The sequence below is a fragment of the Aspergillus wentii genome (assembly GCF_001890725.1).
Source record: "Aspergillus wentii DTO 134E9 unplaced genomic scaffold ASPWEscaffold_10, whole genome shotgun sequence".
NCBI lineage: Eukaryota > Fungi > Ascomycota > Eurotiomycetes > Eurotiales > Aspergillaceae > Aspergillus > Aspergillus wentii.
This window is the reverse complement of record NW_024467841.1, coordinates 398,923-423,009: the sequence shown is the minus strand read 5'-3', so window position 1 is coordinate 423,009 and position 24,087 is coordinate 398,923. Positions and strand designations below refer to the sequence as shown.

The window sequence follows — 24,087 nt, the reverse complement described above, 5'->3', positions numbered from 1 at the left end:
AACTGTCTGGCGGTGGAGATTCTGAATGCGGGCGGTATTTCCGCATCGGGTATTCCATCCCACCGCGTCAACATCCCACGCTTAAAGACGCCCTGTTCGTCCCTGCATGTCGATTAAATTCAATTCATCCTTCAAGCATTCCCCCTTGCCTATCCGAATTAGCCAAATTGGAAGAGATGCTGTCTGCGCATGATCATCTCCTCTGGCGTCAAACCACCCCCGGTCGGTGGGAACGCGATCTAGACGAAGCGGAACAATGCTACACGTCGCTTGAAAGGGCGTATGAAGGCACTGGTCGACATTTCTTTGCCATTTCAGGCCATATCTCGCTTTCTGTTGCTATCGATAGAAGCTCGTCGCGTTCAAAAATAGAAGCCCGGGTCCGAGAATCGCTGCTAAGAGCGTGGGTTAAACTGCGATATGATCATCCGACGATCGCGTCTTGGGTTGAATATGACATCAAGGAGAAGAAGTGCAAGAAGATATACGAAGCCTTGCAGAATATCGATTCAGAAGATGACTGGATGATTGATACCTTTATCCTCGTGTCCAACGGCCAGACAGGCGCGGAATGGTGCAACTCAGACCCGCCAGTTCCCAGACTTCCAACTCTGTTCTTGGTGAAACCACCGTTGGATGTTCAGGGAGATGCCACCGTTAGATATGATCTCGTTCTGCGCTGCCACCACGATATCATCGACGGCGTTGGGACCCTGCACCTTCTCGACAACCTGTTTAAACACGCCTCCGAATCCTACGCGAACCTAAGGTCCTTTGTGAGACCAAGATTTGGCGATGAATGTATCAATCTCAGTCCTCCATTTCGTGTCGTTGCTGGTATTCCGACCGAGATGACAGCGAAGCAGAAGGCTGAATGCGAGGAGATTGTATCGCACAATGCCTCGCTCCGCAAGAATGTTGAACTAGCAACCGTCCCTTTCAAGGCTGGCATCGAGAAACCAGGAGCCCACCAGCGAGTTGCTCTAAAACTGCCCAAGGAAAAGACTAGTCGAGTATTGCAAGCTTGCAAGAAGATTGGTGTCAGCGTGACCCATGCCTATCATGCTGCGATCGCAATCAGTCTACGCGATGTCCAGGAACGGAAGACGGAGGATAGAACCGTCCGGTATATCAACTATTGCCTCATTAATGAACGCAGTCACTGCAAGGAGCCATACAGTACACCTCAACATGCAGCAACGGTATACCACTCTGTGTCGGGAAAAAGTCTAATCGTCGACATGACAGTGCCAGCCATGAACAAACAAAACGAAGACGACTCAACCGAGAAGGAAAGAAGAAGAGAAGAATTCACCCGTGTGGCCCTCCGCATGAAAAACCACTACCTCGACATCCGCAACGACGCAGACCATCTCCCAATGACCCCATACTACTGGTCGATGAACACGCCGGAATACCTAGACCCTTCATCGCATGCAAACCCCCCTATTCCCAGTCCAAACCAAACCCCGTCTGCATCTATTTCAAGTATGGGGATCGTGGACCAGATCATCTCGCCTACCCAAGGTCCATTTGAGCTTGATAATCCTTGGGTGACAGGGGAAGAGCTGGGGACAGGATTCGGTCTGTTTCTGGGTACTTGGAGGGGACAATTGACGTTGAGTGGTGCATACAACGATGCCTGGCATGATGAAGAGGAGGTGATGGCGTTTTTAAATCGGTGCAATGACGTTGTTTGTCAGGGTCTAGATCTATAGAGTATTAGATATCTTGAGCCAATGTAACCTACGAATTTGATCATCCATTGCCAAGCACATCGGGCATATCGAGGGACACTGTCGTCGCCCATGATCGAGATACCGTAGTAGAAGGTAAGCCCGAGCTCTGCTTGAATACGAAGTACGATCGCATTCAGCGCTCATAAATAGCGTTGATCGGTTGATTCAAAATGCCACATCGATCCTGGGTATGGTAGTATACATCCGAGACAAACTGGCAATACTACCAGAATAGGCAATTCGAACAGAATCCGGGGAGTGTCGGCATTTGTAAGGCATAAACATATCCTGCATTAGTGGATTTGTAAATTGCAATTGCAATTCGACATCCGCACGAATTGATCAAAGCTCAGCCAGCCGAATATCGTCAAACTCGACAACACAGTCACGGTACCTTGACTACTACTCGAATACCCAATCTACTATCTCGCCACAATTCCCTTAACATACTATTATTCCAAGCATCCACAACGGCCTGCATTAGTCTACCCCGCATTCTGTGTTAGGGCCATTCTTATCCTGCATTAGCTCACGCACTGCAGAGTTGTCCTGCATTATACATTGACATCCAGAAGGGTTCAGCCGAAGATTACCCGGAAGAAACTGGGTATACATCGATCCCTTGCGTGATGATATATTGGAAATACGGTATACGAATGTCAGATGAGAATGCGGTCGGATAGCAGTTGAAATTAAGTCGTACTATGTCTAGTATTTATAGGCGTAAACACCCCCAAATTCCCATCAAGTCATATCAAAGTTTGTCATAATCACCTCCAAATACCACATATCCAACATGATCGTCCCGATAATCCTCCTCCTTATAGCAGCCACTGCAGCAATCGAATACGACTACATCATAGTCGGCGGTGGCACAAGTGGCCTCGTCGTCGCTAACCGTCTATCTGAAAACCCCGACATTTCTGTGCTCATCATCGAAGCTGGACCATCCGTCCTGCACAATATCAATGTGACTGACGTGGACCGCTATTCATACGCCTTTGACACAGAGATAGAGTGGGCGTATGAAACTATACCGCAGGAGTTTGGGGGACGATCGCAGATTCTTCGGGCTGCGAGGGCACTTGGGGGGACGAGTACTATCAACGGTCAGTATTTTACTTCTTTATTTCTCTGAGGTTATCTGTTCTATTGCTGACTCGAACGAGAACAGGACTTGCATACGTCCGCTCAGAAGACGTCCAAATAGACGCCTGGCAAGAAATCGGGAATGAAGGCTGGACCTGGGCGAATCTCCTCCCCTACTACCTGAAAAGCGAAAACTTCACTGTCCCAGATAGCAAGCAGATCGAAGCCGGTGCTACATACACACCCAACTATCACAACTCCAACGGGCCTGTGCAGGTTTCATTCAAACACATGGAAAAGAAAGCGAACGATCTCACCTCCGTTTTGAACCGTACATTTGACTCTCTTGGACTGCCGTGGAATCAGGATTTGAATGAAGGCCATCTGCGAGGGTTTACATTTCATCCGTATACCATTGACGCGGATGAGTATGTGCGACATGATGCTGCGAGGGCTTATTATTGGCCGTATGCAGCTCGGGATAATCTGCATGTCAAGTTGAATACATTCGTTAATCGGATTGTATGGAGAGGAGAGAGGGATGGTGATGATATCAGTGCAGCTGGCGTGGAAGTGGCAGGCGATGATGGCGTTTCTCGTTTCAACGCAAAGAGAGATGTTATTCTTGCTGCTGGCTCTCTTCGGTCTCCTGCTATTCTCGAGCTTTCTGGTGTTGGGAATCCAAGGTATATCAACCATCCTCTCTGCTGGGTATCCGAATTAACGACTTCAGCATCCTCGAACAATACGACATCCCCGTCCGCATCAATCTCCCCACCGTCGGCGAAAACCTCCAAGAACAACTGAACACCTCCATGATCGCCACGACAAACACACCCATGACCGGTTCCAGAACAGTTGCATTCGCCTCTGTATCTGACATATTCGGTGACTCCGCTTCCGACATTGCAGCACTCACCCGCGCACACCTCCCCAAATACGCCAACATAACCGCAACGGCCAGCAGCGGCACCATGAAAGCCGACCATCTGCAACAGTTATTCGAAACTCAGCACGATCTTATATTCAAAGATAACATCCCCATCGCCGAGTACATCTTCACAGCTGGCGAAAAAGACTTTCAAGCTGGATATTGGGGTCTGTTACCCTTTGCACGTGGAAATGTGCACATCACCTCAGCGGATCCGGCAGTTAAACCAGCGATTAACCCGAACTATGGGATGATTGATTGGGACGTGGAGATTCAGATCGCCATGTCGAGATATATTCGGTCAATGTATCGGACTAAACCGCTGAGTCAGTTTATTCGGAATGAAACGCTTCCTGGGTTGGGTGTCGTTCCTGAGGATGCGAGTGATGGGGTTTGGACGGATTGGGTGAAGGAGCAGTGTATGTCTTTTCTCTTCATTTTCCCTGCTTTCTTTTTATTTGATGGGAGCTCTAACAGGTTCAATAGATACACCAAACTACCACCCTATTGGAACTGCCGCTATGCTGCCGCGGTCTATGGGAGGTGTAGTCGACAACAAGTTGAAGGTCTACGGCACGACCAATCTGCGGGTTGTGGATGCTTCTATTCATCCCCTTCAGCTGTGTGGTCATCCAATGAGTAACCTATACGCCATCGCAGAGCGACTGTCGGACTTGATGAAGGAAGAGATGTAGAGTTGATCAAGGAACACGTTACTGGACCGCGTAACTGACGAGCGAGAGAAAATTGATTCATTTCGATGTCATGTAATCGAGTGCAGTGTCCTAGAAGTATTTTCATAAATCCATAAAAAAAACATCGTATCTTCGCCACCCCTAAAGCTTGGCCTGCTCCAAGACAGTGAGCTTCCTCTGCGGCGGTCCTCCTCTGCTGCCATCACCAGCCATGATTGACCCCTTAGACTCGTGTGGAAGACGCAAGCGCCACTTCTTCCGCAATGCCTCGGAGGCTTTGCCTTCAAAGCAGTCTGCAATGTATTTACCCAGAACTGGGAGGAATTTAAACGCACTAAAATACGTCAGTCTAAAACACTAAAACTTGGAAAACCGAAGAACTTACTGCCCCGCTCCACCAGTAGCCACAAACAATCCCTCCATACTCGGATGGTTGTCGATGATAAAGTCTCCTTCTGGGGTATCAGTATACCAGCAAAGACGACGGTTCATCCACGGCCGATCCCCGAATTCCGGGAACAGCTGACGCAGTCCCTGTCGGAGCGCATCATCCGCATCATCGGGGAGAAATCCCGACTGGGCATTGCTGCTGTCGATTTTCGGGGATGAGGTGGATTGACGCGCGCCGTCTACCTCGACGTTCACCTCGGATTGGTAGCCAAATCCGTGGCGGGCGAGTTTGAGAATGTTGCTACCCGGTGTGGGTGGGAAAGAGAACACTCCTGTTGTCATGTTGATCATGACGGGGGTGTTTTCAATTCTGCGTGCCTCTTCGCGAGTCAACTGGATGAATCCGACAGGTTGGCCGGATGAAGACGCAGCGTGAGGGATATGTAGGAGTCGGGGAGTCCAGGCGCCAGTGCTGAGGATGACTCTCGACGCGAGCAGATGTCCGCCTCCGACAAGGTTGACGCCGACAACGCGCGATCCTTCTCGACGTAGAGAACGCACCGTCCCCCGAGGCCCGGTGATCAAGGTAATACCGACCACACTGCACTTCGATGCCAGTTTCTGGATACTCCCCGCGGCATCCGCCCAGCCAGCAACTCGATTCAGATATCCATTCATGCCAGCCAAATTTGCCTGCACGCCGGAGTAGAAGCTGCGGAGCTTACTCGCATCCGGCATATCCTCTACCTCACCACCGGCTGAACGTATCATTGCCTTTGACTTCTCAATGTAGCTGTGTCCCGGTGTTTCAGCGAGCAACGCATACCCGGACTCATGGTACATGTCCTTGTACTCGGTTGACCAGCCTTGAATTGCCTCGCGGGCCATCTTGTTGTAGACCGGGTCGGCATAGTCACTGCGAATAATGCGGGAGATATCCACGCTGCTTCCGTCTACCACAGGGGGGACGTATCGATCGAGAACGGTGATGTTGGCGTATCCTCGTTTGTTGAGCTCCAGGGCGGTTGAGAGGCCGAATACACCGGCTCCCACGATGATGATGGAATCGCTCTGAGATGCTGCCATTTTGATTGTCTTTTAAGATGATTTTAATGATACCAGAAACTGCACCCAGCGACAACGATATTTATTTCATTGCACTTCAGGTGATAAGAAATGTCCAACGAATCATAGTCCGGCATGTCCGGGTTCTTGGCAGACGGGGAGAAGACGGACCCGGGCCGCGTTCCGTGGCGGGGAATGAGGGTGTCTTCACCCCGTTATGGGCCCTTGAGCGAAACCCACAGAAAACTTTGTTTGACTCAAGCAGTTTTGCAAATTCGATGGCCTGATCTAATGGATGAAAAGAAAACCGGATAAGGTCCGGGTGTGGCGGGTCCCGAATGTGTACTATCCACAAATGTCGTTGATATATATCACGCCGATCAAGCCATTCCACACAGACAAAGAAAACAAAATTTGTCAAATTTATACAGGAATTCTGTGATATTTGGAAACATCTCGCCGTTTATTATTTATATCGAGTATTATAATTTCATGTCGGATTAAGACTCAACCAGTCCTCGAATGCCCTGCCGTAGTCCTGTAGTTGTAGAAATAATGTGTCTCCGCCCGCGACACCCAAGCTAGGATCAACAACGGACCCATAAAGGTCAGATGAAGGTGTTTGACCTGACCCCAGAACATGCATCGGGCTTTCAATCTGTTCTGGCGGGTATGTCACCAGCTCCGGGGCGACGGCTTTGTGGCCTGATATGCCCGCGGATCCAATCAAGGCAAAGTCTGGGTCGGGCATGTCATTTGCTGACGAGGTTCTTGAATACTCAATGCTATCTTTGGCGAGTCCCGGGCCGAATATATCATTGCTGGGATTGGAAGTTCTGCTTGCGTGGGAGTAGACCAGAATTTTCCAAAGAAGCTGAAGGTTTACGGACCATTTTCGATTGTGATTAGAGGCACTAGGTGTATCCGTATCGGACATCCGGGCACCTGCTGAGATGCTATCGCGTAGTTGTTGGAGTTGTCGAACCTAAATAGCCTTAGTAAAATAGGACAAAATGTAATAAACATGACCAACCTGTCGATCAATATGTGGCCATCGAAGCCCCATAGCCTGTAGGAAACGCAAGCATTTATCAAATCCAAGCTGCGCTTTTTGATTGAAAGCTGGATCCTCCACGAAGCTGTGTTGGAGGTAGATGGTAGCAACGATTGCTACACAGTGTGCAAGCGTGGGGTCGGAAACTTCGAACCCTTTCATCTCAATGAGATCAAGGAAATGTAGGATCCAGCCCGAGTGGAGTGTGAGTTGCTCGAAGGAATTGCGCAAGAACGACTGTGGCATGGTCCTTCTAAAGTTCCTTAATCGCATAGATAGAAGGAAAGGGTGGTTCAGAAGACAAGGAATGGCATGGTATACCATTTGTAAAAAGAGAAAAGCCGCCCAGTAGTCGCGCCTTTGGTGCAGCTCAACTGGTGAATGATCCTGAAAGCGACTAGCATGCAGTCGGTATCTCAGCGGAATGCGGCTATCAAAGTCTGTGTGTCGATATGTGATGATGGAATAGTCTGAATATGGAGACCACGGAGGAGGCGCATCCACACCAACATGAGATTCGGCATAATTGCACGCCACAGCCCACACCTCGCTGACTTGGAGGTTAGTCACACCGATGCCACGATCCACCCTGGCATCACCACTACCCCGAATCATGGATGTTTGGGATCTGTGTGGGAGAGATGAAGGCCCCCAGCCGAATTCTCCATGCAAGCTCGCACCCTCGTCTTGGCTAGGTCGTTGTGAGAAACCCAGGATATTTTGAAGCATGATAACAGCCGCGAGGCATAGCTTCCGCTCATCACGTTCCGTTTCCAAGTTTTTCAAGGATTCCGGGGAACAGATCCTGAGGTTTTCCATGAAGTAACTAGCAAGTCTGATATTCAACCCAGCGCGAATTACATTGCCACCTAGAGTTTTGTCAATTTCAAATAATAACATAGCGACTGATGAATAGACCTACCAGTAAAGTCCAGTATACTAAGTAGACAAAGTACTTGTATTGTCGACAACTCTACCGCCCCTCCCGCGAGACGAGCCATGACAAGCTGACATGCCCTGTCTGTCTTTTGTCTTATCTGGAGTTGTGTATGCTCACCTGTCAGCCCTCCCCCACCGAAGCGCATACCAAGTGCCTGAACCGCAAATAGAATCTCAGGATCCCGAGTCTCGAGCGATGTAGCGGAGGTACGCTCGTTAAACAATAAAAGAGGTTGAGCGTTGCAGTATGTTAAATATAATTGGACAGCCGATATATCCGACTCATGCCTGGGAATTGTCAGCAAGGCAGTTAGGAAAGAAGAGAGGTAAGTAGACTTACGCAGAAGGAGTTCCCGCGAGAGACGCATCTTGAAATGATATGGGATAAGGTTGTAGATTTGGCGCTGGGGCTGTAGGCGAGGGTGCACGCGGTGGAGCTGATCGTCGACTGCACAGATTCATTCCGATGAGCGCTGCTGCTCGATAATCCAGATTGAAGAACATACCCGATGCAATCCATCAAGTCTTCTAACTTATCCTCAATTTTCGACATCCGGTATCCCTGTATTCATCGTTAGACACATATCCTTTAGACTGATCAAGTGCATCGCTTACTATCTGTCTCGCAAATCCCACTTCTTCTTCCCCGGAATCCCCGGTTGCATAGACGCATTGCTGGCCTAGTCGCTCACAATACGAGCAGATCGGCCTTTCACCCGAGCAGCGGGTCTTCTTGCGCCTGCAAAAAGCGTCGCGAACATCAGAAAAGATAAATTAACATAAATACCCTGTAAGATGAATGCTTACCGGCAAGGCTCGCAGGCCTGACGGGCCCGTTTCACCGGTCGCTCATCCCCGGTGGAGGCCATGATAGAATGATGTGAGGGGATATATCAGAAAGAATATATGCCAGCTAAAGGCATCGTGATGCATCACAGCAACATGATAGGGTCTTTTTCTCCCACGATTCAAGGTAAAGGCAAAATGTCCATCTTCTCAAGAGACTCTGCTTCGACCTTTGCGGAGGTCAGCTGACTTTCACTTACCCAAAAGAGACTAGCGATATCCACAGTCACGTGCGGAAGCTTATAAGCAATAAAATAGCATGATGCAATGGCCAATTAGAGAATGGAAAAGTTTATATTGATTGAGGGTTTCGTAAAGACAAATTATTAAGGAGAAAAAAATATATTCTATATTCTATATGACTCGAAATCTCTATATGTAGAAAGGAAGCTCTAAACCTGAATGGTAGTTCCATTCTCCTTGCGGACAAAGTCAAGGAAGACATTCAACTCTGGACTCTGTGCGCCATCAACAACAAAAACTGCAGGCTTACCATAAGGCGCTGCAACACGTACTGTCTGTCCGCCATGGTAAGTATTTCCAGACCATACATGGGTAAAGGTACGTCCATTCTCAGCACCAGGGAGGTAGACCTCCACCGTCTTGGTTGCAGGATCCAAAACTGGCGCGACATACAAGTCCCGTCCGAGGTAAAAGCTCTGGTAGCTGATTTCCCGCGCCTTTTGATCGTTGGGGTGGTAGAGAACCGGCATTCTCAACAATGGCCAGCCGAGGTTCTTGCTCTCTGTGTCTAAGATCTGACGACGGTAGGGTCCCAAACTCTTGAACATTCTTGCGTTGTACGCATAGTAGTTGTACGTAGAGGTGTTGGTGTAGAACTGGGCGTTGGCCTGGGGCACATTTCCTTCGTGGGATCGGAAGACTGCACTGGACACAGCGGCCAGCTCTCCCCAACGTCCAAGAAGCTCAGCGGAACGGGGGATAGCACCGGATGAGTTTGCCACTGTTGGAGGGTGGAAGACAGTGGTGTAGCCGCCTAGGTCGGAGTGGCTGTGAGCGTATCCAGACATACCCATCTGGCCCTGAATGGTCACTACAGACTTGATACCATCGTTGAGGGTCCAGAGGGTAGCCTGATCACCAACCCAGAACAGGTTCATGTGTCTGTTCGAGCCCAGAGATGCAGAGCGATGGAAGGTCACCATCTCATCGAAGAGTGGCATCTTCTCTGCCACGGAGCGCTGGAACTTGGCCCAGTCACGGGGGTATTGGTTGTGGTAGAAAAAGGCGTCCGATGTGATATTGGCAAGGGAAGTGGCTGGGGTGATGGGTGTATATTCTCCAAAGTCCCACATCACACCGGAGATGTTGGCATTCCACACCTGATCGCGCAGTACGGCCGCAAACCAGGATCGGGTTTTCGAGTTGGTAAGGTCGAGGATACCGGCTTCAATTCCCTTACCACTAGAGATAACAGCAGTAGTATTGGTTGTAGAGTTCTGGACCATGTAATGGCCCTTGGTGGCTTCGAGGTAAAGGTTACGGCGGTATCCATCTTCCTTGGTGCTGACGTTGGCGATGAAGGGGTTGATATAGGCGAGGGTCCGGACTCCCTGCTCTTGACGGAGGTCTTGGACGAATTCGGCCCATGTGGGATACAGTTCACGATCGTTTTCCCAGTTCCACCAGAGACGAGAGATTTCAATGTTTCCGTAAGGAGCTTCCTGGGAATGAGTACCAGACCTGAATAGTTAGCATGTGTTAAAGTGGCATTAGGACTAAGTCAACATACCAATCCTGAAGCCAGACACCAGCGACGGGACAGTTCTGCTTCAGTCCCTGATCAACAATCTTCTTCACCTTGTCCTGTCCTCCTTGAATACCCAAGATAGCACCATTGTCCACCCACTCGGGAAGAGCAGGCATCTTTCCAGTATAATCTGTGAGCATTGTAATCGCGCCCAACATCGACTTTGCCTGCATAAACTGTCCGCTGACAGTGAGGGCATCGTATCGAACCGTCACCGCAGCAGGGTGTGTGAAGTCAAAGGACGCATATGCAGTGTCTTTCTCTCCAAGATAGAAGACATTTCCGGATGTGGTGATGTACTGGGGGATTGCAGTATAGGTAGTGAATCTGTCGCCACCGCTAAAGTAGCCCTGAGAGTTCTCGATAGCAGTGTATGGCTGGTCGCCTCGACCGACTCCTTGCTCGCGAGAGAAGATTGGGATGGTTTGGTTCTTCATGGACGCGAAAGATGCTTGCGCACCCATTCCGTAAAAGTCCTCGGATGCATCGGATGCGAACTTGAAGTACACCCTTTCAAGCGGAGCGCGCTCGTTGCCAGGTCGGACAGTTATATCGAACTCGACACGATCAGGTAGCTCTTTTGGCACCCAGAAGCTCACACTGTAGCCAACCGATTGATGTCCACAGTCCAACAGATATCCACTAACCGACACATCACGACCAGTATGACTATCCTGACGAGGGGAATGGGCGATATGGGTGACATTCTGGCCGCGACAACGATTCCGATCGACGTTGGTGATGTTGAAGTTTCCGTCCGAGCCAACGAAGTTGTCTTTTCCAGAACTGGCACTGAGGAAGTTATGGCCGGCGACAGAGGAGAAGATGGTCTTGTTGTGCTGGGAAATCGAGATCTGGTTCGACTCGGAGTGGTTGAGGCGGAATTCATTTCCAAGATTCCACGTTGGCTGAGATTCGCCCAGCGTCAAGCAAGTCGCGAGGACTCCCAAGGCTCCCAGATAAGAGGAGTAGGAGGGCATGGTCAGTGAAGGTCACGAGGATGGCAGCACAACAAACACGGCGAATCAACGGCAGATTTATAACTTTTTCAAGCCATGCTGGCAAAAGAAAATGCCGCATGGACAGCAACTTTCTTCACTCTAACCTTGTATAAATTGATCCCCAGTATTTTCCATGCGAGAGTCACCAAGTGGACCATGTCGGCATATTCCTTCAAATGCGCGGGATTCCAACCGCGAGATGCGTTGCTGTTTCTCTTCTTCTCCCCCAGACGGGGGACGATCCGGGCAGTCTCCGGTCCTCTTTTCAGGGCTGAATTCCCCTCATCTGCAGTTTTCCCTCTCCATTTCCCCACTTGCCACTGCTGCTTGTCCGGCATGGGAAATCTCTACGGCGGACTACCCCGGTCAGGGTAATTTTGACGGTTTGTCCCGGAAGAATGCATCTCTCCTGTATGACCTCATTGTCTTGCACTGACATATCGCTTCAAGAAAAAACAGATTAAGAAAAATCCTTATACATCGCTGGCAACCTTGTCGCCAAAATCGCCATCTCCTCCGTACAATGTTTCAACAACGCCGTACTCATCCCATCGGGCACTAGCTTGACGCGCTCCTCAGCCTCTGTAACGCCTTCTGCATCTCCCAGCCAAAATCGAGATCGCATCCGACACCCATCCGGCTCATCTTTGATCAAATGAATCAAATGTCCATAATACGTCGCGCTGTTATCGTCATTCCAGCTTCCAACGCGACCGCAAATCGCCGTCGAGTAGCCTGCCTCTTTGAAGAGATCTTCCCAGTCCGGTCCGAAATAATTGCTTGGGCTGAGGAAGGAGATTTTCAGTTTGGCGATTTCGGTCCCAATATATTCATGGACGAGATGGTGTCCTCCTATAAACAAATCATCAACATACTCCAAAGTCATTAAACGGAAAAAAAGACCAGGTATACCAATATATGTAGAATCATTATTCCTCGCCCCCTCCCAATCCGAGAAAACATGATCTCTCGGATGCCACAGTTTATACTGCTCGGTATTATGAATCCACCCAAACCACCAGTTAATCATGGCGCCAGTGCAGTCTCGCATATACGTCGACCCAGCGATATGATGCATCCCATCTGGAGCAACTGCATATCCAGCTTCGAGAGGGAGGTAGTCGTGTTTCAAGAGGAAGGGTGCATCGCGGAGGAGTAAAGCCTGTGATGATGAGGTAGGATCGTAATCTTCCATGGAAGGGATTCTAGGTGCCATTTTCGTAGACTATATTTTGAGGATAGCAAGAATACCATGGTGCAGGGTGTCTTATATGTGCTTTTTTGGTGGTGGTGGTTGAAGTGGGAAAAACGCGTCGTGCGGGGAAAAAGAATGCTTTCCCACTTGTTTGTGTATGTGGGGAGATGAAGCTATTCCCACGTGCTATCGAGAATCTTCACTTGCGGTGAACTGGGAGTATTAATACCCACCATCTGGATTTTGGAGACTGATTTTCCACAGTGGAAGTACGAAGCATGTTTTAATATCTCAATGGATCTACGAATGGTGGGAAGACATACCAGGTCGGCTAACGTTGAACAGTGACATGAAAACTGAATTCCTAGAATATCTAACTGACAAGATAAACAAGCCAATCTATTCTGATTCTTTTCCAAAACTCGACAATTTGAAAAAAAAAAGAAAAATCCCAATCATTCTAGGTATCTCGTGCATGCAGTAAACATCACGCCAAATCTTCAATAATCTCCTCCAAGTTATGTATGTATCATCCTTCACCACCTGCAGCTTCCATCGACCTCCCAAGAATCGGATCCGCACTGACCCTTGCAAGCACCACCCTGGCAGGAGTAACAGTGTCCGGATTTCTTGCAATCGAAATCTCTGTTCTTGTAGAAACATTCGGTACTTCCGTCGATGTCAAAGGGGCCGATAATGAGGTTCTTAGTTTTAGACGCGGGGACGGTGGTGGTATAGATTGCCTATTGGAGAGCCATAGTTAGTGAGTATAGACAGTAGAGGAAGGAGAAGAGCGATAGACGTACCTTTTGAGGGGAGCATGTTGGGTAAGAGTACCAGTCCGGGAAGGTCACAGTGTACACAGCGTATTCATAGGAACAGTTGTCTAGATGTGAATTAGCCAGTGACTCAAATGGAAATGCAGCAGCAAGAGACTCACGAGAATCAGGACAAGCTTTGTGTGTGGCGACAACCATACCGGTCGACAGATCGCCCTTGTGAATAGGAGGCTTCGTGGTAGTCGGGGGCTCAGTCGTGGTAGCCGCGTGTGTAGTCCGAGATGGGAACGAGGTAACCCAGCCATCACTGGCGTGTTTCTGGACATCACCGTAAAGCGACGACAAAGTGGCCGAGATCTTAGACTCTTGGGACGTGTTGCGCTTGAGGCCTCTCTTGGGGACCCTGTCTCGCACTCCTATGCCGTATTCCGCAGCCGTGATTGTCGCAGTAGAAGAAGTTTCGCTGGTTGTGGTTTCGCCATCACGATCGCCGCTGGGAGGGTTTTCGTTCGATCCTCCACCTGCAGCGCCGCCTACACCACCGAATCCGGGAGGGCAGAGAGGACAGCCGGGGATACAGAATAGCTTGCCTGAGTGGGATTATAAGTTAGCTATCATTCGAATTGTATTCAAAACAAGAGGCACTCACATCCATGGCCACAGCCCTTAGTACACAACGGAGCAGGAGGACCGGTCTTGTGCTTTGTGGTACGGGTGTTCAATACGGGATCGGGCTTCTTATCGGTAGTTGTGGGATACGGGTGAGGCGTAACGATAGTGACGGTTGGCTTCTGCGTCTCGCCATCGAGGACAGTCGTCGATCCTCCAACAGTCTCAACGTATCCACCGGTAATCCACGTAGACGAGTCGTAAGTCAGAGTTGTAACATCGATAGTCTTGGTCGTCGCGCCCGTGATTTTGGTAGTTCCGCCGATGATACTATGAAGAGGAAGGGTTAGCATCCTCTCGAAGACCATAGGTAGCAGGAAGGGTTCTCGTGCGGAGTCACAGTAAGAGTAACTGGAGAAGGCTGAACGGAGCTCGTCATGTAGATCTGCTCGGGCATGCCACTCGTGACCGTGATGGCCCAGACATCAATCGTCGTGTCGGTGACTATTAAGATGTTAGCTGGCGTGAACCGACAATTCTTAGAAGTGTACTTACTCGGGTTGATGTTAATCACGGTAGGAGCGGTGACCAGGCTGTATGAAGGGTACAGCTTGGTGCTGCCCTTGCTGACGGTCAACGTCTTTGTCGCCTCCGAGTAGTAAGTGACGGCAGTGGTTAATGGCGGGAACGAGATCGTGGTGGGCTTGTCGAGCGTCAACGGGGCAGGGATCAAAACACACGGAGGCTCGCAGGTCATTTCGGGATTCTCGTCCTTCCACACAGCAGGGTCAACATGAACAACCTGACCACCTCTGCCAGTTGGAATTGGCGTCTTTGTAGCGCAAGCCGAAGTCGGGCAATATCCATGCGAGCATGCAAAGCCACAAAGCTCCTCATAGAGAGTGGCTTCCCTGCCGCTGGCTGCACTAGCCGTGACAGTGGTCGAGGAGGGGGCTTCAACAAGGTCGCCGGTTTTGTTGCACTTGCAAGAGGAGATCGGGCAGAACCCATAACGGCACGAGAACTCGCACAGATCAGCAAGGCCACCCTGACCAGATCCTTCGATACAGGCGTGGGGGGTGAAGTCGGAGACTTTGGGTGTCGTGAGAGGGACTTTGACGGTGCCGCAGGCGTTGTCAGGACAGAAGCCGTGATTGCAGTCCCATGAGCAGAGACCGCTGTAGTTCTCGTCCTCCCCGGAAATGGGGTATCCGTGCACGTTGGTGATATTCGGCTCTGGACGTTGAGCACCCATGGCTCTGCAGGTACAAGCACCAATGGGACAGTAACCATATTCACAGGAATACTCGCAAAGGTCTATTCACGATGTTAGTGAAATGGAATTATGGAATATGAGAATGACATACCTTTGAAGTTGACAAGCGCAGTGCCATTAATGCACACCTGGTCCGCAAGACTGAGGTGAGGAGAAGCTGAGATGGAATCCGATGACTGTGCGCTTCCAACCCACGCGTTGAAGTTGGCCATGCCGTGAAACTTGTCGCAGTCGATTGTGATCTCTTTGCCCTTGACCTGTGCGAGATTGCGGTGGTTGCGCGAGATAGTGACCAAAACAGGACCAGTCTCACCGGAGATTTTGGCACTGCCATGATAGATACCAACGCCACCATCTGGTTTCCATGTCCAGCTCGCGGGGAGTTTCTTGCCGCCAACGGAGACAGTCACATCAGCTTCAGATCCAAGGAGAGCGGAGAAGTAAACGTTGTCGTGCATGATAATCTGGGCGTCGAATTCGTACTGGAGTTGGCTCGCCGTGTTGCCGGAAGTATCACCGTCGTTGCAAAAGAGAGCAGGCTGAAGCCGGTACCAGGCAACGATACCTTCCTTGTCGATTTTGGCCGTGCCAGTCTTGTACTGATCGATCACAAAGGGGAGAAACAGACGCCAGCCATCATGAGGCATATCCGCGGCGTAGTTGAAAGGCGCGTTATCGAAAGCTTCAAATGTGTGATCACGAAGGGGGCCAATGTAGTGGGACTCTCCATAGTCGTTCCAGGTCAGGATCTCGACAAACTCGGGCTTGACATAATGCACCTGATTCCAGCGGTGGTACCACAGATCATCACCACGCCAGAGCCAGTTCTTGTTGTAGCGAGGCAAGTTCGTGTAGAACCAAGGAGAGACCGGCATCATGTATGGCATGGCGATACCACTCTGGTTGAGGTACTGGAGATAGGAAGCGTCATCGTAGGTTTGCATGTCATTGGGACCCCAAGGCCAGGCAGCCCAGCTGAAGAGACCGTCGACGACACCGGCGCCAGTTTCCAATGCCTTTTTGGCCCCGAGGGAGGACCAATCTGGCATGAAGAAGCAACCCGTGATTTTCTTGATGACCTTCCAGTCGTCTGCATTGCTGGGCCCTTCGAAGGTAGACACGAATGGCTTCTTGTCATGACGGTAATAAGCCTCAGACGGGGTGTACGTTTCCAAGAGCTTGATCACGTCTTCCTGGGGCCAAGCGCCGCCTCCGGCGTAGTCGAACGAGAAAAAGAGTTGAAACTCAATGTTTTGGGCAACGTTGAAAGCAGTTGAAATGGCTTTGTCGTTAACAGGGTTGCCGTAGGCGATATTCAGAGCGAAGGCGTCGATGTGAGCGTCTTTAGCGAGCTTAAGGTCATCTTCCCAGTCGCTTGTCGAGTAGTTGCCCGTATTAGACATCTAGTTCAATAGTTAGCAAACAAAGCAAGTCAAGGGTAAAGAGATTCTTTATTAACCATGAAATGAGCAAACACTGCCGCTGCTTGAGCTTTGGCAACAGCCAGCAAAATGACTGTCAGAAGCAACGGCCTCATCGTGGAGGCAGAGCCTACAAAAGGCTTGCAGACTCTGGGAACTTGAAACGGAGGTTTTCGACGAGTATGAAGGAAGGAGATGAGAAGGGAGAAGGAAGATAGATGTAAATTGAGGAGTAGAGAGGTGCAGAGAAGAAGAAGAAAGAAAGAGGGCGAAGAGGGGAGGAAGTTTAGAGGAGATATCAGCATGAAGATATACCAGACTCACCGGGATTTCCCGTTCCAGCCATCACTCAGTGAATGAAGCAGATATTTTTTTTCCTTTTCTTTCCACCCTGGATCCGGCCAATAGAATCAGTGCGAGCAGAAAGAAACACGGGATTCTCCTTGATATCCCATGGCTGGTGCCGTAATCCCGGGTGAGTCTGCATCCGAGCCTGCCCTTAGCGCCAGAAAGGCTTCATTCACTGATCGTTCTGGGACTCACCGATTGCCCTGGAGGGTCCTGACGGTTTTCACCGAAGATAATGACGGCCGCCCTCTCTGGCCAGTGGATATCATGGTCTTCTTCCTCTTTCCAAGGTCCAATCTATTCTTCCTTTCTTCATCCCCTCACCTCCCATCTATCTTGTTGATACTCGACGCCAATTTTCGACGCGTGGAGCTTCAAGATGCGCTTCAGCTGCTGGAAGCTTATCCTCTTCTTCGACCTGCTGCTTCCTATGGTGGCAGGCCAAAGCTTTCGCTACACAACTGGTGCTAAAGCTGGAAGCTGTGATGGCAATACAGCCAAGCTGGACGCCTGGATTGGAGAATCGAAGATCTTAACCAACGCTGCAAAGAAGGCTATCGACAGTGTCAGTACCAACGTTGTGGCTCAGAAGCTGTTCACCTCGTGGTTCAAGATCGACTTTGTGCAGAAGTCCACCGGTGCTGTGCCCACGACGGAATCAAACCAGGCCTGGCAGCGTGTTAAGCGTAAGTCTCTTTCATATATAAGACATAGACTGACTGACTGATGAATAGTGACCTTCGAAACGCTCTATGACTTCCTCGTGAGAGACAGAGGATACCCCGGCATGCAGGATCCCCCCACTATCTACTGTGATGGCACCTTTGCTCAACTCGTCGGTTGGAATTCTGCTGCGCTGGACAGCGAAGGCAACTTCATCCCCGAATATATCGGAAACAAGCCTACTGGACGGTTTCTAAAGGTCCGAGATATCTATGATTACGTCAAATCTTCCATGCCCGACGTCAACCCGTATTGGGTCAATGATGAGAGAGGGTACATGTTTGAGTATGAACACGATGCCGATCTGTGCAGGTCAGACGCACTGGCATACACTATCGCTGGCTATCGTGGCCGTGAGTACATTCGCCCGGGCGTCCTTCCGAACAAAACTCCCTTCCGAGACGTCATCTTGATCTGCGAGTCCTTGTTCACCGGAACACAGAGCGGCACTACCGAGCTGGGTAAGAATGACGGTGCCTATCGGGATCCCACAAAGAGCGCCTTTGATATCGCCGAGGCCTTTTCGGACAGTGCCACCTTCTTCCACGAATTGGTTCACCTTGTCACGGCCCATTTGACCTACGATCCGTTCAACCCTGGTCGTTTGGACCCAAGATCTATGTACATCAACGACTTTGCATACGGTATGTCTAACCCTCCTGACCATTCTATTGACGATTTACTGACTTCTATAGAACACGTGGACGCCCTCAATCTCGATCGTAACCATGCTGCTGACAACGCCCAAAGTTACGCCTTTTTCGCTTTGGCCTATTGGTACTACATCAACAACTGGGGAAGTAATGTGAAGCCAATCACGTTTTACTCTGGCACTGCAACATTCTGGGACTGGCCCAACTAGTTGATGGATTGTCCTTCTGGAAGGTCTGGTCGATTGGAGGACTGGACTCGGAATTGGACAGTGGTTATTGACTTGTAAAACAGAGTACTACATACTGAGGCTTTCATCTCCATGCAGCAGTGATTCATACAGTCACTACCCATCATACTTCTTATCGTAGCTCGAGTACTCGTAACCAGCCATCTTGATAACAAAATAGTCTATTCATTCTCTATAATATATCCTCCCAAATCTCCTTTCTAAGGCAAAACATACCCCCCATCAATAAGCACATCACTACCAGTCATATACGTCGAAGCATCACTCGCCAAATACAAATACAATCCCTTAATCTCCTTAACATGCCCCTGTCTCCCCAATGACGACATCCGATACGCCTCATTCAACGCAAGCGGGCCAGCGCCCATCTTCGTATCAAAGAATCCGGGGGAAACGATATTAACGCGTGCAAACTCGCGCCACTCGCGCGCAAGCGACTTGCCAAAGTGCGTCACGAACGCCTTGGACGCGTTGTACACGGGCTGGTCGACGGGGACGTTGACGATGTGTCCGCTCATGCTGGATGTTATGATGAGGTTGCCGAAGCCTTGGCGGTGGAACACTTCGCCGGCGTATTTGGAGCAGTAGAGGACACCGTCGACTGATTACTTAGTCACGGAGTGGTAGTGGTGAGGTGCGGATGGGGTCTTACCGTTTACGGACATCTGCTTTCTGTATTCTTCGAGGGTTTGTTCCAGGATAGGTTTGGAGATTGCCATTCCTTGATCTCGTTAGCAACTGAATTTATATCTGGATTGGTTGTTCATACCGGCGTTGGCGATAAAAACATCGATTTTTCCGAAGTCTTTGACAACATCCGCGATGGCGCTTTGGACATTTTCAGGGTCCGACACTAAGTGCGGGTTAGACAACATCCATATCAAAATAGTTGAATATACCCACCATCAACCTTGTAAGCAGCTGTTTTGACTCCATGAGTCTTAGCCAAACCCTCTGCCTTTTCAACGGCAACAGGATTGCTGCAATTGCGTCAGAAACAAGCCATAGTATCTACCATTGAATACTTACGAATTATACCACATGGCAATATTGCCACTCGCCTCGGCGATACCCTCAGCCACCGCATACCCAATTCCATCCGCAGCCCCAGTAACAACAACCACCTTGCCCTTCAGCGAAAGCTGCTCGAGAACATTAGTAGGCGTGTTGGGGAAAGGGCGAGGAAAGCCCTCTCTGAGGACGGTGCAATCTTGCTCGTTCATAGACATGTTGGCGTGGATATAATAATGACAATGACGGTAAATTGTGAGTAGATTTAAGAAGAGAAGAAGTCGACATGGCCGGCTATAAATGTGTAGCTATAGCAGCACCCCGCATTTGCTCCGAAGTGCCACCGGGCTCCCCCACCTTATCGGGTGACTGTCAACCGATGAGGATATCAAGGTAGAGAGGGGCAGTTGGATAGAGGCTATGATGTAGTTCGGCGGACACACGACCGAGCGATATTTGACTCACTTGGTATACGGGATAACATGGAATACCATGGATGAGTGGTGTTCTTTTACTTTTGCAACAGCATGAACTGCAGTGATAAATACGTGTGATTGCTTTCCATTATTCTGTACAGTGAAGCCACCCCTCAATTGCACTTTTAGCTTCACTTTATATATTGGTTACTGCATATTAATTCAACTATATTTCTAGCCAAAATTAAAATGCAGAATCGGTCGTCAGTGATCCGAGCTGTCAAGTATCGTGTGATCGAAGCAAGGAATCTGTTTTGTGGGGTATACCCCGGTTTTGCCAATACGTAAATTACATACACCATATGGCCGATATAAATGCTCTTTATTCCTTGCTAGTTTATTGTTGTAAACTAAACATTTCCTTCTGCAACTTCAAAATGCCTGTTAGTGCAGCCGTTGGAGGGTCGGACATTGCCTATGGCCCAGCAGGTTGGTGCTCAATATAATACAGATGAAGATGATGCTGATGGATGCAGGATACAAGGGCCTAGTCAAGAACCCGTATATTCTTCTACAATCTTTCTTTGCCAGTATTGGGGGTTTACTATATGGGTATGTTGTACCTGGTGTATATTATTTATGCTAATTGATACAGATATGATCAGGGAGTGATATCGGGTGTTCTTGTTATGAACAACTTCGTAAGAGTCCTCCTTCCCCCATCTCCAACATCTCTAATATATATGAAGAAGAAAACATTCCCCCTCATCGCCAGCAACTCCACCCTCCAAGGCTGGATGGTCTCCATCCTCACCCTTGGTGCCATATTTGGTGCCTTCATCAACGGCCCCATCGCAGACCGATTCTCCCGTCGCTGGTCAATTCTCTACGCCAACATCATTTTCCTCATCGGATCAGCCATTCAGGCTGGCTCGATAAATATCCCCATGATATTCGTTGGTCGGTTCATCACCGGTCTTGCTGTTGGAATGTTGTCTATGGTTGTCCCGCTGTATATTGGTGAAGTGGCTCCTCCGAATCTGCGTGGTAGTCTGGTTGCGCTGCAGCAGTTGGCGATCACGTTGGGTATCATGATTGCGTTTTGGCTGGATTATGGGACACAGCATATTGGAGGGACTGGAGATGGACAGTCACCAGCAGCGTGGAGGTTTCCGTTGTCGTTTCAGTGTTTTCCGTCTGTTATTCTTATCTGTGCGACGTTCTTTCTTCCCTATAGCCCCCGCTGGCTTATGCAGACCGGTATGTTGTCCTGACTGCCACCATCTCAGTCGACTAACAAGATCAGGCCGCGAAGAACAAGCGCGTTCTGTCCTCCTCCGCATCCGACGCGTCCCAGCCTCCGATCCCAGAATCTTCCTCGAGCTATCCGAAATCAAAGCAGCCACTCTCTTCGACCAGGAAACCAGAGCTGCCAAATTCCCACATATCCAAGGTCGGCTTCGACTTGGTTTCCACGAGTACAAGCAGTTGTTCGTTTCTCGCCATCTCAACCGTCGTCTCATTATCGCTTGTTTTCTGCAGCTTCTGCAGCAGTTTTCGGGGATTAATGCGATTATTTATTATGCGCCGACGATATTTACTTCGGTTGGGCTCAATGGTGATTCTGTGGATTTGTTAGCGACGGGCGTGGTGGGGATTATCAACTTTTGCTTTACCATTCCTGCGATCATGTTTCTGGATAGGTTTGTTTTCTTTAAAGCACTCACTCGAGAGTAACGGCTGACATTTACAGATGGGGTCGACGAAATATCCTCATGGTAGGCGCAGTGGGAATGGGCGTCTCCCAGCTGATCATCGGCACACTCTACGCTGTATACCAACATAGCTGGGAGGAACATACAAGTGCCGGATGGGCAGCAGCAGCATTTGTATGGATATACATCGCCAACTTCGCCTTCAGCATCGGCTGCGTCAACTGGATCATCCCATCCGAGCTATTCCCACCCGGCGTGCGCTCCAAAGCCGTCAGCATCGCTATTTCAACAAACTGGCTCACCAACGTAAGTCCACCCTCATCCCCCACGCACATTGTTTATCAATCTAACAAAGAATCCAGTTTATCATCGCCCTCGTCACACCCTACATGCTCGACTCAATCACATTCGGCACATTCTACTTCTTCCTCGCCTTCTGCGTGCTGCTCTTCTTCTGGGTGCTGTTTTTCGTTCCCGAGACGAGGGGTATTCCGATCGAGGATATGGACCAGCTGTTTGGGGGGAATCAGGGACACGAGGATCTTTTGCGAATGGCGGGTATAAGGGCGCGGTTGGGGATTGTGCCTGAGAATGGGAAGGATCCGGAGGGACCTGTTGTTGAGGAGAGGGAGCAATTGAGATGAAATCATCCTGCTTACTTCTGTCCGTGTACATATTCAATTAATCCTGCTCACTTTGGCCTCATACTCACAAACTACTCTAGTGAGCTTGTCGAGGGCGACAACTATTTGAGACCGGCACGATCCTTTCTCCCTCTCTCCTTCTTCCTCTCTCAACCATTCCACCTTCATCCTGTTTTCATCTCTCTCTCCAATTACCCTTACTTTTTTATTTGTATGAAATTTTGCATCTCGTCCCTGCTTTTCCTTTACATTGACCATTTCAGTGCAGCGTTCAGAAATCCAAGATGCTGTTTACGCTCAGCTTTTTGAATTTTGATCCAGTTCCAGGGATCTCAAATTTCGCATCCAAGGACAAATCAGTTTGGGGACAGGCTGATCAAATAAAAGGGCAAAAAATATTATGATTCCCAAAAGCAACCTGATAATAATTGGACAGCTATAGCCAACGCGTGGGGGCAAGATGTTTCGATCCATCTGCAAGGGGAGTCTGGATTTTTGACGAGTTCTAAGCCTCTCAAATCCCTCACCAATCGAATCAAAAGGTGGCACGATGCCAAAAAGCTTCTTAATCGGGCCACGTACAACAGGATTATAGCGGGCAAAAAGCTCAAACGAAGGCTGTCCGAAAAGAACTGAAGAGATTGAAGCTCAGTTCGATGTATTCGAGCTAATCATACCTCTAAACTCTGGAGAACTAAAGGAGCCCACCGGTCTACAAATCGATGGCTGGGAGGAGGTAAACCTGGTGGCAACGATCCCTCCACCAGAAACTGCTGAAGTTGTCGGGTTAATTAAGAAAGTGCCCAAGAACTCGCTCAATCTTGGGGGATAGTAAGTCAACACCACCGTTTCATTCCTCGCAAGATAACACTTACTCTTATAGTCGTCTCCTAGTTTCCCAAACAAAGATGAAATCTGGTTGATATTTGCATCGTGGAACGATGATTGGAGCAAGTATATTAGATCGCACCCAGGCGGTCCACGAAGAGAGTGGCCAAGGATGCCTTCCTCTGGATGCAGTCTTACGGGCCGTGGGATATCAACAAGTCTGCCGATATGGAAGAGTTCGCTAAGATAATGCTGGCGGTTTCGATGTTCGCGGAGCGAGGAGCTGATGTGTCCTCTAGCATGTTGCAAGGCGACTGGAGGGCAAAATAAATCTACCAGCCAGGGTGAGGGGAAATACACAACTGTAAAGAAGTACTTTATCTAGACGGAAGCTGCCTTGGTCGGAAAGGAAATGAAGAAAAGAAAATGCGGCATGTCATTCACTGCTCATTCGATGTCTGCCCAAGGAATCTTTGTTTAGGCCACCACCACCCATCACTTGCATCTCAGTTCTTGCAAATCCCCAACTCTATTCTCAGGGTGGTCAAAATTGGTTCATGTTGGAAAAAGAAGAGAGCAGCATATTAATTATCTAAGACAGTGTGATATTTCCTACATATATCAGTCTTCTAAGCCCTGGTCTATATAAAATCACCCTTCAAAATATATTTTAGTATACACAACTGCGCGACTAACAATAT

The 24,087-nt window shown here is 49.3% G+C and overlaps 10 protein-coding genes across 10 annotated transcripts; 4 read left to right on the top strand and 6 right to left on the bottom strand.

Annotated features, from left to right (window-relative positions):
* Window positions 1-65: 65 nt before the first annotated feature.
* Window positions 66-1,759, top strand: ASPWEDRAFT_143796 (uncharacterized protein). The gene has a single exon (XM_040829449.1). The coding sequence runs from the start codon at window positions 177-179 to the stop codon at window positions 1,716-1,718; it is 1,542 nt and encodes a 513-aa protein (XP_040683505.1). The 5' UTR covers window positions 66-176; the 3' UTR covers window positions 1,719-1,759.
* A 776-nt stretch (window positions 1,760-2,535) lies between these two features.
* On the top strand, window positions 2,536-4,454 carry ASPWEDRAFT_33058 (GMC family oxidoreductase; the record flags this gene model as incomplete). Its single annotated transcript, XM_040833738.1, has 4 exons — window positions 2,536-2,848; window positions 2,914-3,514; window positions 3,562-4,178; window positions 4,246-4,454. 4 exons carry the CDS (start codon window positions 2,536-2,538, stop codon window positions 4,452-4,454), a joined length of 1,740 nt encoding a protein of 579 aa, XP_040683504.1.
* Window positions 4,246-6,238, bottom strand: ASPWEDRAFT_143793 (NAD(P)/FAD-dependent oxidoreductase). Its single transcript, XM_040829448.1, has 2 exons — window positions 4,840-6,238; window positions 4,246-4,788 (listed from the first exon to the last, which is right to left on the bottom strand). The coding sequence occupies exons 1-2, from the start codon at window positions 5,928-5,930 to the stop codon at window positions 4,596-4,598; spliced, it is 1,284 nt and encodes a 427-aa protein (XP_040683503.1). The 5' UTR covers window positions 5,931-6,238; the 3' UTR covers window positions 4,246-4,595.
* Window positions 6,239-6,399: 161 nt separating this feature from the next.
* Window positions 6,400-8,771, bottom strand: ASPWEDRAFT_121939 (Zn(II)2Cys6 transcription factor; the record flags this gene model as incomplete). Its single annotated transcript, XM_040829121.1, has 7 exons — window positions 6,400-6,894; window positions 6,943-7,832; window positions 7,862-8,190; window positions 8,267-8,350; window positions 8,409-8,464; window positions 8,518-8,641; window positions 8,710-8,771. 7 exons carry the CDS (start codon window positions 8,769-8,771, stop codon window positions 6,400-6,402), a joined length of 2,040 nt encoding a protein of 679 aa, XP_040683502.1.
* Window positions 8,772-9,140: 369 nt separating this feature from the next.
* On the bottom strand, window positions 9,141-11,499 carry ASPWEDRAFT_177562 (uncharacterized protein; the record flags this gene model as incomplete). Its single annotated transcript, XM_040831676.1, has 2 exons — window positions 9,141-10,452; window positions 10,502-11,499. 2 exons carry the CDS (start codon window positions 11,497-11,499, stop codon window positions 9,141-9,143), a joined length of 2,310 nt encoding a protein of 769 aa, XP_040683501.1.
* A 427-nt stretch (window positions 11,500-11,926) lies between these two features.
* Window positions 11,927-12,803, bottom strand: ASPWEDRAFT_188248 (uncharacterized protein). The gene is made up of 2 exons (XM_040832213.1): window positions 12,433-12,803; window positions 11,927-12,372 (listed from the first exon to the last, which is right to left on the bottom strand). The coding sequence occupies exons 1-2, from the start codon at window positions 12,734-12,736 to the stop codon at window positions 11,981-11,983; spliced, it is 696 nt and encodes a 231-aa protein (XP_040683500.1). The 5' UTR covers window positions 12,737-12,803; the 3' UTR covers window positions 11,927-11,980.
* A 1,646-nt stretch (window positions 12,804-14,449) lies between these two features.
* Window positions 14,450-16,916, bottom strand: ASPWEDRAFT_122036 (glycoside hydrolase family 71 protein; the record flags this gene model as incomplete). Its single annotated transcript, XM_040829126.1, has 3 exons — window positions 14,450-15,420; window positions 15,471-16,782; window positions 16,839-16,916. The coding sequence occupies 3 exons, from the start codon at window positions 16,914-16,916 to the stop codon at window positions 14,450-14,452; spliced, it is 2,361 nt and encodes a 786-aa protein (XP_040683499.1).
* A 611-nt stretch (window positions 16,917-17,527) lies between these two features.
* Window positions 17,528-18,733, top strand: ASPWEDRAFT_33052 (uncharacterized protein; the record flags this gene model as incomplete). The annotated part of the gene is made up of 3 exons (XM_040833737.1): window positions 17,528-17,834; window positions 17,883-18,515; window positions 18,567-18,733. 3 exons carry the CDS (start codon window positions 17,528-17,530, stop codon window positions 18,731-18,733), a joined length of 1,107 nt encoding a protein of 368 aa, XP_040683498.1.
* A 168-nt stretch (window positions 18,734-18,901) lies between these two features.
* ASPWEDRAFT_165515 (uncharacterized protein) lies at window positions 18,902-20,030 on the bottom strand. The gene is made up of 5 exons (XM_040829908.1): window positions 19,802-20,030; window positions 19,676-19,752; window positions 19,542-19,625; window positions 19,425-19,493; window positions 18,902-19,373 (listed from the first exon to the last, which is right to left on the bottom strand). The coding sequence occupies exons 1-5, from the start codon at window positions 19,999-20,001 to the stop codon at window positions 18,973-18,975; spliced, it is 831 nt and encodes a 276-aa protein (XP_040683497.1). The 5' UTR covers window positions 20,002-20,030; the 3' UTR covers window positions 18,902-18,972.
* A 606-nt stretch (window positions 20,031-20,636) lies between these two features.
* Window positions 20,637-22,558, top strand: ASPWEDRAFT_177557 (sugar porter family MFS transporter; the record flags this gene model as incomplete). The annotated part of the gene is made up of 7 exons (XM_040831675.1): window positions 20,637-20,688; window positions 20,736-20,811; window positions 20,855-20,900; window positions 20,949-21,459; window positions 21,506-21,902; window positions 21,953-22,220; window positions 22,277-22,558. The coding sequence occupies 7 exons, from the start codon at window positions 20,637-20,639 to the stop codon at window positions 22,556-22,558; spliced, it is 1,632 nt and encodes a 543-aa protein (XP_040683496.1).
* Between the last annotated feature and the right edge of the window lie 1,529 nt (window positions 22,559-24,087).

Bases quoted from the DNA above. Each gene is read 5' to 3' on its own strand.
- ASPWEDRAFT_143796 (XM_040829449.1), top strand. From the start codon at position 177: ATGCTGTCTGCGCATGATCATCTCCTCTGGCGTCAAACCACCCCCGGT.
- ASPWEDRAFT_165515 (XM_040829908.1), bottom strand. From the start codon at position 20,001: ATGTCTATGAACGAGCAAGATTGCACCGTCCTCAGAGAGGGCTTTCCT. The intron at 19,753-19,801 runs GTAAGTATTCAA...ACGCAATTGCAG, and splicing joins ATTGCCATGTGGTATAATTC to CAATCCTGTTGCCGTTGAAA. The intron at 19,374-19,424 runs GTAAGACCCCAT...CTAAGTAATCAG, and splicing joins AAAGCAGATGTCCGTAAACG to TCGACGGTGTCCTCTACTGC.
- ASPWEDRAFT_143793 (XM_040829448.1), bottom strand. From the start codon at position 5,930: ATGGCAGCATCTCAGAGCGATTCCATCATCATCGTGGGAGCCGGTGTA. The intron at 4,789-4,839 runs GTAAGTTCTTCG...GACGTATTTTAG, and splicing joins GCTACTGGTGGAGCGGGGCA to TGCGTTTAAATTCCTCCCAG.
- ASPWEDRAFT_188248 (XM_040832213.1), bottom strand. From the start codon at position 12,736: ATGGCACCTAGAATCCCTTCCATGGAAGATTACGATCCTACCTCATCA. The intron at 12,373-12,432 runs GTATACCTGGTC...ATTTGTTTATAG, and splicing joins TAATGATTCTACATATATTG to GAGGACACCATCTCGTCCAT.